Raw genomic sequence first — 12,960 nt, 5'->3', positions numbered from 1 at the left:
AGTGGTGATACGAGTCAAATAGAGAACTACAACATTTGGTGGCAGCGACTACAAGATTGGTGACGACGGTGGTCCAATCCAGGATCACGACATTATGTCTTGATAAGGTATCAAAGCAAACCCCATATTTTTTGGTTTTAAAATAATAAAGATATATCAATAAACAATTAGCGATGTAATGGTTTTTGCGCGCGCTGGCCGACTGCCGCCGCTGCGCCGAGATTTCCTATACCCTTGTATATGACGTCATGGTGTGGCAATGTAGCATTTTAATTCGATTTGGGCTCCTTTATATAGGATAACAGAAACATTTTCAATGCGTTAAAATAACAGATCTACCAAAATTAGAATTTTATTCGTACGTTTAGTACCTCAAAAACACGTACAAACATCTATTGCACGAGAAAGGGGCGTAGCCAGCCGCTACGTCATAGCACCACAGGTCGGCTGGCGACCGCGCTCGATACAATGCACAGGTCTGCTTTGCCCGATTACAGAAAAGTGTGTTTTTAAATTTACAGTATAACGTAGTGTAGTACTAAAGTCTTTCTTTATTCAATATTAGTAAGACAAGGGAAACGTTGTGTAGTGCCAGAATGCACAAATACGAATAAAAAGTCCCCAGAAAAACTATTTATTTCTTTACCGTCCGACATAAAGTTAAGACGAGCATGGCAGCATGCAATGTGAAGACATGATTTTGTCCCTGACAGAGGCACCAGATTTTGTTGTGAAGATCACTTTAATGTACGTTAATACTTACAAGTGGTGTTTCCTGTTTTTTTTAATATAGGTTGAAGAAGACAGAAAATTACATATATGTACTTAAAACTATGAAATCGGTAAAGAATAAAATTAAAATCAGGTGTTATTCTTTACATTTTGAGTGCCAAAAACGAGGATCTTCTGCTTCAAATACTGTAAAGTGTAAAGCCTCGACGATTGGCAAAAAAAAGAGAACAAGCAGCCATTATTAGGGAAATATTAAAAGACGCGAGGCAGGAGGCAAATGAAACTTTCATTTCGGGGCCAATACAGTAGACAAGGATCTTAAAATGCATGATCAAGAGCAATCAAGAGGAGCGCATTTCAAACCATCAAATTTATGCAGCCACATAAGAAATGCTACCGCGTGCTTGCACGTTCGGATGCGACAGTCATTACACTTTGCTTCTATTACACTTTTTTCACTAGTATTTATAATAATGCTTTAATTGTTTCATAAACCTTTAGATAATATCCATAATATAAAAATTTAAAAAATTTCAAAATAATTAAAAATAGTTTTCTGCAAGCGTGTTAAAATGTTTTTCGCCACACTTGATATATAATAATATTACTTTAAGGTACTAGCGCTTTAAAATTTACTTTAGTCATTAAAGGAAACAAAAAATATATATTTGAGGAAAGTCTCTTATTTACTTGTACAATTATTGTGTATTAATTCAATATTAATTATATTTATATTCTAACTTAATTATATTATTAATATAAACACAACAATTGTTAATTCAATAATTAGCCGAAAAGCCTCAAAATGCTAATTAATTGTATTAATGTTACAAATAGAAGAAGATTGCATAGGTTAGTTAAGAGAATGCATAGGTTGCCTTCTTTCATATAGGGTAAATAACCCTTTGTTTTTTACCCTAGCGAGCAGCCACTGCTTTCCGATACAGATATAGGTATTTATGCAATAGAAAATATCTTAGAAGGAAAAATATAATAGAAATTAAAGAGTTTACTTAGGTACCTTTGTAACTTTATTTCCTTCATTTCTGAACTAATAAACTCCTATTTTTATTAAAATAATCATAAAAATGTCCGCTTCTGGGAGATTGCCCGAATCAGCTTTATTGAACCCTTTTCCTACCGAATGCATCTTGTGAAAATAAACCAACGAAATAGTCTAAATAACGATAAAAAGACAAATCACATTAATTCAAATGAGTGTTTCCGTTACGAACTGATTGACGGCCGAAGTCGGGTGTAGTGGAACTACGTCACGAGGGGGCGTGGCCTCCTCTAGCCGTTACAAACTTTAAGCTCTCATATCTCGAAAACGGCAAAAGATTTCGTTTTGAAATTTTAATGGTGCACTTATTATAATAAGTAGTATCCAAAAACGTTTAAAAAACATACCAATAGGATATGATGGAACAAGCCTATTGAAACGTCAAGTCAGTACCTATAGGTGTCATGATGCCCATTCCGTATATCATGCATAAATACCATTGAGAGCATTATACTCTTTCCTTGGTCTTTTTATTCACAGACTTGACAATAATATTTTTATGTATTATTAAGATATGCAATGTTTGGTTATGAATTCGATATCTAATTATCTAAGTATCGACTAGTAATAATTAAATAAAAATTTACTTATTTTTACGTAATATTTTGCTATTTCTTCAATTTTTAGTATCAAGGTTTCAAAATAAACTTATTTTAGAAGTTACCTACTTATAAGGGATTATATAATTTATAAATACCTAATAAATATTATAATATCCTAACATATCTAATATAATTATGAATTCCTTACCTTATAGAAGAACACACTGTACCATAAAACCATAGAAATAGTCCAAAACACCATTTTCTTAAATTAAATCACATTAATAACAATTTACATAATAATTAAACTCGTGTTTTAACAAATTTTGCGAATGTAAACTGGTATTTAATTGACGCGTGTTGAATTCTGAAACAAAAAACTGCCGGTTGCTAAGCAACCGTCAAAGTCTGTAAGCGCACGCAAGCTCCAGAAAGCAGAGCCTTCTTATTAGGTGATATAAGTCGTAATATTGTGAAAAATATCTAAAGGAGTGAAAGAACACGAAGTAAATGTAGTGTTTTTTTAGTATTTTGGTATTTTACGTAATCATATTGACTTATAATTATAATTTTCAGTGTTTTATGATTAGATTTTATTTTATTAGTGTTAAAATACATGCTAATAATAGGTAAACATGGTGATCTACCGAAAAGCTTCATATCAAGTTTCTATTTTGAGGTTTTAACTGTATTTTTTACAAAATATGTCTCCAATGTCTACGGCACATTTTAAAAATATTTTCATAGATGTACAGGGTGATTCAAACATATTTTACAGTAAGGTTTGAGATTTATAGAAGTTTCGTGGTCTATTTTTTGCGGTGAGTGGATTTCTTATATAATTTCTATTCGAAAAACATAATTTATCAAATTGTACTGAGTGTTTTTAGGAATATGACCATATTAAGACTACTAGATTTATCCTACACATATAGCTCTATAAAATTATGAATTTGTAAACAGGTACTTTATTTTTTTAATTGAATTATTGAATTGAAACTTCTTTACGCACGATGGGAGTAAACATTCAAGGCCGCGACACACAAGCTAGAGTTACGCGAAGTGTCACGCCGAGGGCGCCAAGCCTCAAAAAAAACGGTATCCATCTCGGAGCGCCGTAATTCGAGCCCTGCGTGAGCTAGGGGCTGAAATCCTCGAATGTAGGATGGGGCATTTCGAGCCCCATCTTTTTCTATGCTATTTTGACGACGTTTCAGTACTACGAAACCGCATCATCAATGAATCAAATCAAAAAATCGTCCGATTTGAATGAAATTTGTTACGTCGATAGATTGGACCAAGGCCAACTTGACCGTGTACGACACGTGTCACTGTGACAGGTAGTTTTGAGATAAGAAACGTCAAAATTTGATGTCGTCCGATCGCCACCAAATTTTAAGTAGGTAATGTCAATGTATGTATTTATGCTTCGTGGATTACGAAAAGGCCTTTGATAAGTTATGTTGGGGATACTTGTGGAGTATAGTGGCTAAAATGGGAGTACCACAACATCTGGTAGATACAATAAAAAGTTTATACGACAACAGCCAAGCAGTTATGAAGTTGGATCGTAGTACTTCCGGCATTTGTCAGATAAGAAAAGGAGTACGTCAGGGCTGCGTACTGTCCCCAATGCTGTTCAACATCTACAGCGAATACATTATGAGGATTGTACTGGAGGAATGGGCAGGCGGTGTATCACTGAATGGCTACAGAATATCAAATCTGCATTTTGTTGATGACACAGTATTGGTGGCCGCAAACCAGCTAGAACTGGAAGCAATTATAACAAGATTGGAAACTACCAGTAGACAGTTCGGCTTTCGCATCAATTACAAAAAAACTAAAGTGATGATCGTTGATCGCGAAAACAACAACCGCCCAGATATCACAAACATAAACCGCTGCCAAGTTGTGAAACAATTTATATCTTTAGGTGCACTTATATCTAATACCGGTAGTTGCGAAGTGGAAATACGCCGCAGAATTCAACTGGCCCGTAACGCTATGACGCAGCTCACCAAAGTTTGGTCGAACAATCATATAAAAAAATCGACAAAAATAAACCTGGTAAATAGTCTTGTCTTTCCGGTTATGCTTTATGCTTCAGAGACATGGATATTGTTAGCAGCCGACAGACGACGCATTGACGCCTTCGAGATGTGGTGCTGGAGGAGTATGTTGCGAATACCATGGACAGCACATCGCACCAATGCACAATGTGTCGGTCCTTAACGAAATCCAATTATCACAAAGACTTTCCAGCACTGTCTATAAACATATACTTTTCTTCTTCGGCCATGTCAACAGGAGCGTGCACATGGAGAGACTAGTAGTACAAGGAAGACCTGCAGGATCCCGTCGCCGAGGCAGATCACCAACCAGGTGGGTGGACATGGTTGAAAAACTTATGAATACCAACCTGGAGGGAGCCGTTCGAAGGACAGAAAACAGGGAAAATTGGAGACGGACGGTGTGTGCGGCCGTCAGGTCCTTAGAGCCAGAACCAGAGCCACTACACGTCGTATGCGACGTACGGACTTAGATGATTCATTTACATCTTCATCAGGGTGTGACTAACGATTCGATATTGAAGAATAATGTGGGACGATTTCGGCATAATTGAGCTACAGGATGACGGCCTCGACGTTTCGAACCGATACATCTAAATGGACGAAATCATCAGGATTGTTCTTAATTATGGGTCGATTGGAACTCAATTCAAACAATTCAAACTACACTTTTTCAAACATGTCCTTTAAATCCTTCAATTTAATAGCTGTAAGTAAGAATTTTCACTACAAATTTGCGCATATAGTGCACACACAATGTTTTAAAACTAATTATACTACAATAAGTAAATTAACTTAAACCCTCTGGACACTACATACAATGTAGTATTATACATTGCGTGTTTTTTTTTAAATTTCATCTAACCACAAGATATTATAAGGGATAAAAAGGTGTTATTACTTAGTTTATATGATAGGGGCAAAAATGATACATTCAAATAATATTAATCGAATATTATAACCACATATAAGAAACATAAATAGAAAAACACACAAAATACAGATATAATATATATACACAGTGAGAATAATATACAATATACAGGTCCGGTAATACGATATCTAGGCATAGGAATTACATGCATTAGTGGAATGAAACGCCTATAAAAAGTCTAAGCTTAAACAGAGATGGACAACAACTTTTCCCGTTTCCACTTCCACTACGACTGTCGAGTTAGACAAACTCTAATAAGATAACAAATTTTGGAAATTCCGCCGCCTCCCATCCACCCATGATACCCATCCACCTGCACTTTATCGCCATTATTTTATTTCCCTTCCCGCGTCACCGCAAAACGCCTTCACGTCAGTCCATCACAGAGTTGCCAGGTCTACCGGTTTCGTCTGTAAGCTACCGATCTACCGATTTAAACAAAAATCTAACGATATGTTCAACTGCGTTTTTAGTCTAATCTGACTTTATTATTGTTTGTTAAATTTTATTTAGTAATCATAGGTCATCGTTCCGTCTAGTTGCAGAGTGACAAAGATATTCCTACAAATCCTTATTACTCTTTATTAGGCGCGGTATTGGCGATATGCCCGAAGAAGTTGATATCTTTTGAAAAGATTTTGTTTCATTCATCTACTAAAGTTAAACCCATATTTTCCCCCCAAAAAATATAAACAAAAAACAAAATCTAAGTTAAGAAACAAACTGAATACGGATAAATATTTTAGTGCTTTTCCTGTCAAAAAAATATATTAATATGAAAAAAGAGTTGAGAGTTGCTACAGCTTTCCCATTGAAATGAAATTAATTTTAGATATCACTGATCAAAATGTACAAAGGTAAAAAGTGACTGCTATCCCTACTTGTTACAGTTTTTATTAATATATTAATATTGTTTAATTCAATATATTTTTTTTAATATTAAATAATATACCTCTTCCTCAACCCGGATTCATCCACTCCTGGATATAGGTCTCTCCTATCCTTTTAAATGTCTCCCTGTTTTGTGCTATATTTAACCACCGTTTACCTGCCACTTCCCTAATGTCAGGCAGAGACGTGCCCCTGCCCACGCAAGCCTTAGCTTATCTCCCAAGACCATACTGGGGAAATCACTGTCCCATCCCATTTTCATATCCAAACCTCAAAATTTTGTAATCAAAAGCGTGGCCTTGAAATTGCCAAACCTGTAAACCACGAAATGTCGAACCTTAAAACAAAACTACCCCAGGCGAGTAGAACATATGATTCAGAATCTCGCACTGAATATAATATACCTACCTATTTCTAATTCTTGTTATATTTACTATATTTGTATTTTATTTGAGTGATCTAGTATTACGACACATACGAATACTAATTTTGGACTTAAATGTTATATTATATTTTGTTTCTGTACTTTTGATTTTTGTTAAAGATCTACCGAGAATTTTGTTCTTGTATGGAATTATAATCTAACAAACCCGGCAACCCTGTTCGGCTACACCTTATAAAGTTTTTTCGGTCTAATTCCTTTGTCGCCGCCGCCGACCGACCGGTCGGTGTCGGGGCAACTGGAAGGAAGATCGTACAGTATTGCCATTTCATAGAATTGCACTTGCTATTTTAGAAATGATTTCAAAGTTCTGCATGTTACTTTTTGTTTTAGAAAGAAGTTGTGTTATGTGCCTAGAGAAAACATTCTTAAATTATTTTGTACTTTATTTAATATTTCATTAAATAGGTAAGATAATGGGATTAGAAGATTCGGGATTTAGGATAAGCCAACATAATTTTGATTTAACAGAATGGCAACACTGTCCTTCGTCTTTCTATTTTTTCGATTCTATTCTATTAGTAGCCGGTAGCCCCCACACAAGCGTCTTAAAGACCCGCCCCCTCACGCAGAAGCTCTCTCGTCGTATCACTTCTATGATCACTTCCCCTATACAATGGTAGGGAAAAGACACTTTATCCGTCTCTGTTGTACTGCAGTGTATGTTGCAGCCTTACCATCTTTTTTTATCGCATTGAAAAGCTCCTATTGCTAATGAAATTTTGCCACACGTGTATATTATGTTACGGTTAAAGTCCAATGTCCGGTTAATGTCGACATTAACAGGTTAATGTTTGGGTTTGGTTTTGTTTTTGGTTGTTTTTTTTTTGTGTGTTATTCTCGAGATTAACCGGGTAATGTCGATATTAACCGAATATCGGACCTTAGCCCTAACATATAGGTAGACAAGTAACAATTCCATACATACAAGGGGTTTCGGGAAAAAATACGAAGGATAGGAAAATATAATTTTGATCCACACGTGTGTGACCAACAACAAATAATGAAACACGTGATATAGAATCAACCGTCAATATAAAGGGTGGTCCAAATTGTATTCCGGAAACTTCAACAGCGTATTCTGCACATAAAAATAAGTAAAAAAATCGTATAAATATAATGTAATAAAATGCTTAGTTTCGAAGATACAGGGTGTAGATTTTTCCCAAATAATTTATGAAGTATAAAAAGTAGCTGTATAGGTATAAAACTACTGAGTAAAAATGGTTTCTTGGTAAAAATCCCTAGGGGTAATGATTCTCGAGATATTTGGTATCGAAAATCCATACCTGTCATTTTTGAAACAGGTTGACTAAATAGTTATTAGACTGAAATCATAAACTTGAAATGTTTTTGTGCAAAAAGATCAATAGAAACTGTTTAATTATCATTTTTTTGCAGAAAAATTTTTGATTAATTTAAAAATATAAAAATTTCCCAAATGTATTATTTCAGTCAAATAACTATCTACTCCAAGTATTTTTTTGTCAATATTGACATGTATTGATTATCTCCATTCTAAATATCTCGAGAACGGTTGCTCGTAGCGATTTTTACCAAGAGACTTTTTTACGTAAAAAGTTACAGAAATGAATATGTTTTCACTCAGTAGTTTTATACAGGTATGGACGAAAAGTTATTACTCTCAAAACAGTTAAAACCATAGACTTAAAATAAAATATAGACTACACTATTTACATCTCAACGCGGACAAACAACCTTTTTTGTACACATGTTTACTTCTGGGTACAGTCGACCGAGCCTTCCTCATCCAGCCTATGTTGTCACGTCTTTAATATTATCAATATTTTTTTTCTTGTTATACACATATATTGAGATATTAATACTACAGTTTAATAAAGTAGGTTTTAATATTCCATAGATGTATTAAATAGTTCTTATACTACTAAATTATAAGTCGGATACTATTTAAAGGATAAGTTCTTTACAATATGGCAACACCGATTAGAGGCGAGGGAGCCTATTCATTCATTTATTACCTTGTAGTACGTGTCGCACGTGTGCGGTAAAGCTTTGTTGCCGCTATCTCCCCGGCTGTATTAACGCATTTTCTTAGCTTGTAGTCCTTAAGAGTTTATTTTATTGACTTTTTCTGTTCAAAAACTATAAAATATGGTTCGCCAGTGCCAAATTTGCAAGAAATTTGACTTAAATAATCCATTTAAGTCTTGAAACGACTTTTGACCGTAGGCAACTCTCAATTTACCCATTGGGAGTCAGTGGCGTTGTTGTAGAAAGGCGCTTATTTAGATAATATTTTAGTAAAATGTAAAATCTGAATTTTTTCTCTTATATTACATTATTTACTTACTTACATTGTAACAAAATCATAATTATAACCCTGTTAATAATTAATAATGTTTTTATTAAAAATATATTCCGGTTTATTCTAAAATTATCTTCAGAATCTAAAATAACATACAAGAATTTTAATATGATATTACATTATGAGACAATATTTTTTAATATACCGGGTCGTCTCAAAAGTGGTTCACCGCTATAACTTTTTTATTTTTTCAGATAAAAAAACAGATTTGTATGTTAGTAGGTATATGACATAAATTAGGATTTATTGACGTATTCAATTGTTTTTGGTCTCTTTCTGTTTCACCGAAATGATTACATCTTTTGATTTTTAAAGGCACCCTCGGTATATTTCTACTTTATTCGATAGAAAATGATAATAGAATTCTGAATAGAATGACATATCATATGTCAACTTTTGACATTGTCGCTTAAAAACAAATCGTATTATAAATTTCAATCCAGGGTGCCATGGTGTTGTTAAAAACACTAAGTTTTAATCAAGGAGCCTTGGAAAAATAGTTTTGATCGTCTAATGGGTTTCGTGTCTTGTCTAGGCCGATTAAAAGATGTACAAATCATATTTTTAATCATACATATGTCAATTTTTTCAAATGGAACAAGGGTGACTCGTTAGCATATTTGGAAAAAGCATTTTTTTATGAATATATTGATACCACACACTTGGTATTTCGAGTCAAATTGTCGTTATGAACCACGTGTTACAATTACAATTAAACCATATGCGAAAGTGTCAAAAGTTGACATATGATATGTCATTCTATTCAGAGTGTCATTTTCTATCAAATAAAGTAGAAATATACCGAGGGTGCCGTTTAAAAATTAAAAGTTATAGTCATTTCCGGTGAAACAGAAAGTGACCAAAAACAATTGAATGCGTCAATCAATCCTAATTTATGTCATATACTAACATACTAAATCTTGTTTTTTTATTTGAAAATATAAAAAAATTATGGGGTTGAGCCACTTTTGGGACGCACCCGGTATAATAAAGACAGTACCGAGTTAAATAAATGTAGTTTTCATTTTATCCCCTTCCTATCACCTTCCTTGCTTTAATGGAACAGATTTATGTTTTCTCTATTTTACATAATAAGACATCACTTAACCAGAAAAAAAATTACAACAATCATATTTTTTTTTCTCTCTCTGTCGCCGATTCTATTATATCTGTGGAATAGATCCTGTTTTCATTAATATTAGGGGTTGTAAATGTTTGACTAAAATTAATAATTTATTATTAATTTCAAAAATTACCTAATTTCAATTATAAAATTTCTTCTATAACGTGTATTTTATTATTTTTATCCTTTTTGGACTCTAAATTGTTTTTTCTAAACTTATATTTAAAAAACCTGTCCTAAATCTTAATAAAATATAAAAAAGTTTAAATACGATATATTTTTAATTTAATTATAGCTTCATTAAAATAAAAAAATTACCCGGCTATGATACGGAGAGTTCAGGTGTACTTGAGAAACGAAAGTTTGTGTTGTGTTTCTCGGCAGAGTCGTCAGGGAACGACCGTTACGACAGAGACAACCTATCTATCGCTCGTGTCGCACTCGTTATAACCTAAAACAATAACACAACAATAACAAGACAGTGTCTGACCGCATGTTCCAGCTATTTATGAATGAGATGCTAAGTCTATATTTTATTTTAAGTCTATGGTTAAAACACTAAAAAGCAGTCAAGTAATGGTTTGTGCAACGATTTTGTTGTCTCTCGGTATAGTTACCGGGAAAGTTACATATTGTATTCTTCTTTATTTACACGGATAAATTCCGCCACAAAATTTTATATTTTATTCAAAATTATTGTGTAATGTAATAAAAACTGATGAAATTAATTTAATTCAAGGTTTAGTTTTCTTTCTCTTTAGAGCATCTAATGAAAAGCTTGTTTTTAAACAGATTTTAATTTAATAAAAGGCCTTCAAAACAGGATTAATTATAATTAGGGGCTGTGAAAAAAACACGACCATATATTAATATTCAAAATATAGGTAATGAATACATTATATTATTTTTCAATTTGAAAGATCTATTTTTGTTGTACCCATAATTGCTACTAAAGGAATTAGATATATAAACCATTTTCCGATTATTTTAATTAACCTAATTTATATATGCAGCTATAATTTATTAAAGTGCATTAATTTTAAAACTATAATTTAATCTCATAAATACATTAACAGTTGCGTAAACTGTTTGTATATGCAAAATTGCATTAGGTTTGTTATCGGAAAGGATATTCAGTCTAAACTAATATTATACGTATTAAAATTTGATATTGATATATTTGTTGAAAAACTGAAATTAATTCTAATTAATTCAGTCAAAATTGATGTGGCATAAGCATTAAATACATATAATTAGAAAAATAAAGTATAGAATGTTGGGTCATCGTTCACCGTTACGTCAAATATTGTCCAACTCTCTCAATCACTTGATAACAAGATGAAAGAGATTGGCGAGGGGCAAAGCGCTGGTGGTATTTATTGTACAAGCACTTGGTAATACTGGTATTTTTTTGGTACTAATTTGGTATTTTTGGTACTAATTTGGTATTGTTTGATAATAAACTGGTATTATTTGGTAATAAACTGGTTTTATTTGGTATTAAACTGGTATTAAACAGGTATTTTGTTGGACATCTGGCAACGCTGGACTAGACGCACGTGGTGACGACGCGCGACGGCCGGGAAGCTGATTGCATCATTTCTAGCCCATTTGCATCAAAAGCTAATACTGAAAAATATCTGGAATCTAAAGGTGCTTTGACAAAATCGTTTAGTTCTGGAAGTGTTTCAGAAGATACCACTCTACATGTTATGGAAACTGATTATACCTATAGTTTCTAAAATACTAAAGCAATGATTAAAGTCAAAAATTGGTGATGAACTATGGAGCACTCTAAACTGCAATAGCCTGTTTAATAACATTATTTTTAGCACATCAATTTTACTTCCAAATTCTACTGCAATCTTCGAGGCAAACTCGATTTTGGGATCGACTTTAATATGCAAAATAACCTGCTTTTGTAAAAAGCAAGTAACTTTACAAATAAAATATCATCCTTCTACAAAAACCACAAAAACAAGAGTTACAAAGGCATGCTAGGTAAGCTCAAATTTCGAAACACATTTGATAAGGCACTTTGATATAACAAATAAATTATTTATACCAAAAATTAGCAATAATCGCAGTGTTAAATCTGAGGTTAAATCAGAAGTAAGCAATAGTTCTTCAAATACCTCTGAGGCACAACCAAAAATAACTTCATTTCTAAAAAAAGTCTTCTACTGAGCCTTCTACGGAAAATACGGAGGAAATTACAGAGGCATGCAAACCCTCATGTAGCAAAATTGTACCCCCTAATCTAATATGTGACGCTCCCTGTAATCAAAGAAATCCTAATGTAAAAATACTAGACTGCGTAATTATCCCCCCAACTAAACGAGCCTCGGAACTACCCTTATCAGCCGCAACTTTAGCCATACCATCCGCAAGCAATAATAATAATCTCCCCGATGTTACCCCTTTACTACAATTATCAGCTGCCGCTTCAACCTTACCGTCAACAAGCAATAATTCAATTTGGAAGTCTACAAAATACAGCTGCTCGCAAAGGAATAAAAGAAAAATTGAAAAGTTTCAGTATAATCAACCTCTTATAACCAAATTTATTTCGATATTAGAGAAAATAAATTCTACTCTTAAGGAAAATCGAGAAATATCGAAAGCTCTTAAGGAAACGATGATGGTTTGTGTAAATGAACCCGAGAATGAACCTGATGAGAATAAGCCAGAATTCAGGCCAAAATCAATGCCAGTAAACAAATTTTTAAACATGTTGCTTAAGACAGACTTTGGTACTAATTTGGTATTTTTTTGGAAATAATTTGGTATTTTTTTGGAAATAATTTGGTATTT

At 33.3% G+C, this 12,960-nt stretch overlaps 1 protein-coding gene across 1 annotated transcript; it reads left to right on the top strand.

The window, feature by feature from the left end:
• Nucleotides 1-3,753: 3,753 nt before the first annotated feature.
• LOC115885832 lies at nucleotides 3,754-4,882 on the top strand. The gene is made up of 2 exons (XM_030904857.1): nucleotides 3,754-4,407; nucleotides 4,466-4,882. Exons 1-2 carry the CDS (start codon nucleotides 3,754-3,756, stop codon nucleotides 4,880-4,882), a joined length of 1,071 nt encoding a protein of 356 aa, XP_030760717.1.
• The last annotated feature ends 8,078 nt before the right edge of the window (nucleotides 4,883-12,960 follow it).

The sequence above is a fragment of the Sitophilus oryzae genome, unplaced genomic scaffold (assembly GCF_002938485.1).
Source record: "Sitophilus oryzae breed Bouriz unplaced genomic scaffold, Soryzae_2.0 scaffold_425_pilon_pilon, whole genome shotgun sequence".
In the NCBI taxonomy this organism is placed as follows: domain Eukaryota; kingdom Metazoa; phylum Arthropoda; class Insecta; order Coleoptera; family Curculionidae; genus Sitophilus; species Sitophilus oryzae.
The sequence above is the reverse complement of the archived record's forward strand: the minus strand, read 5'-3'. Positions and strand labels throughout refer to the sequence as shown.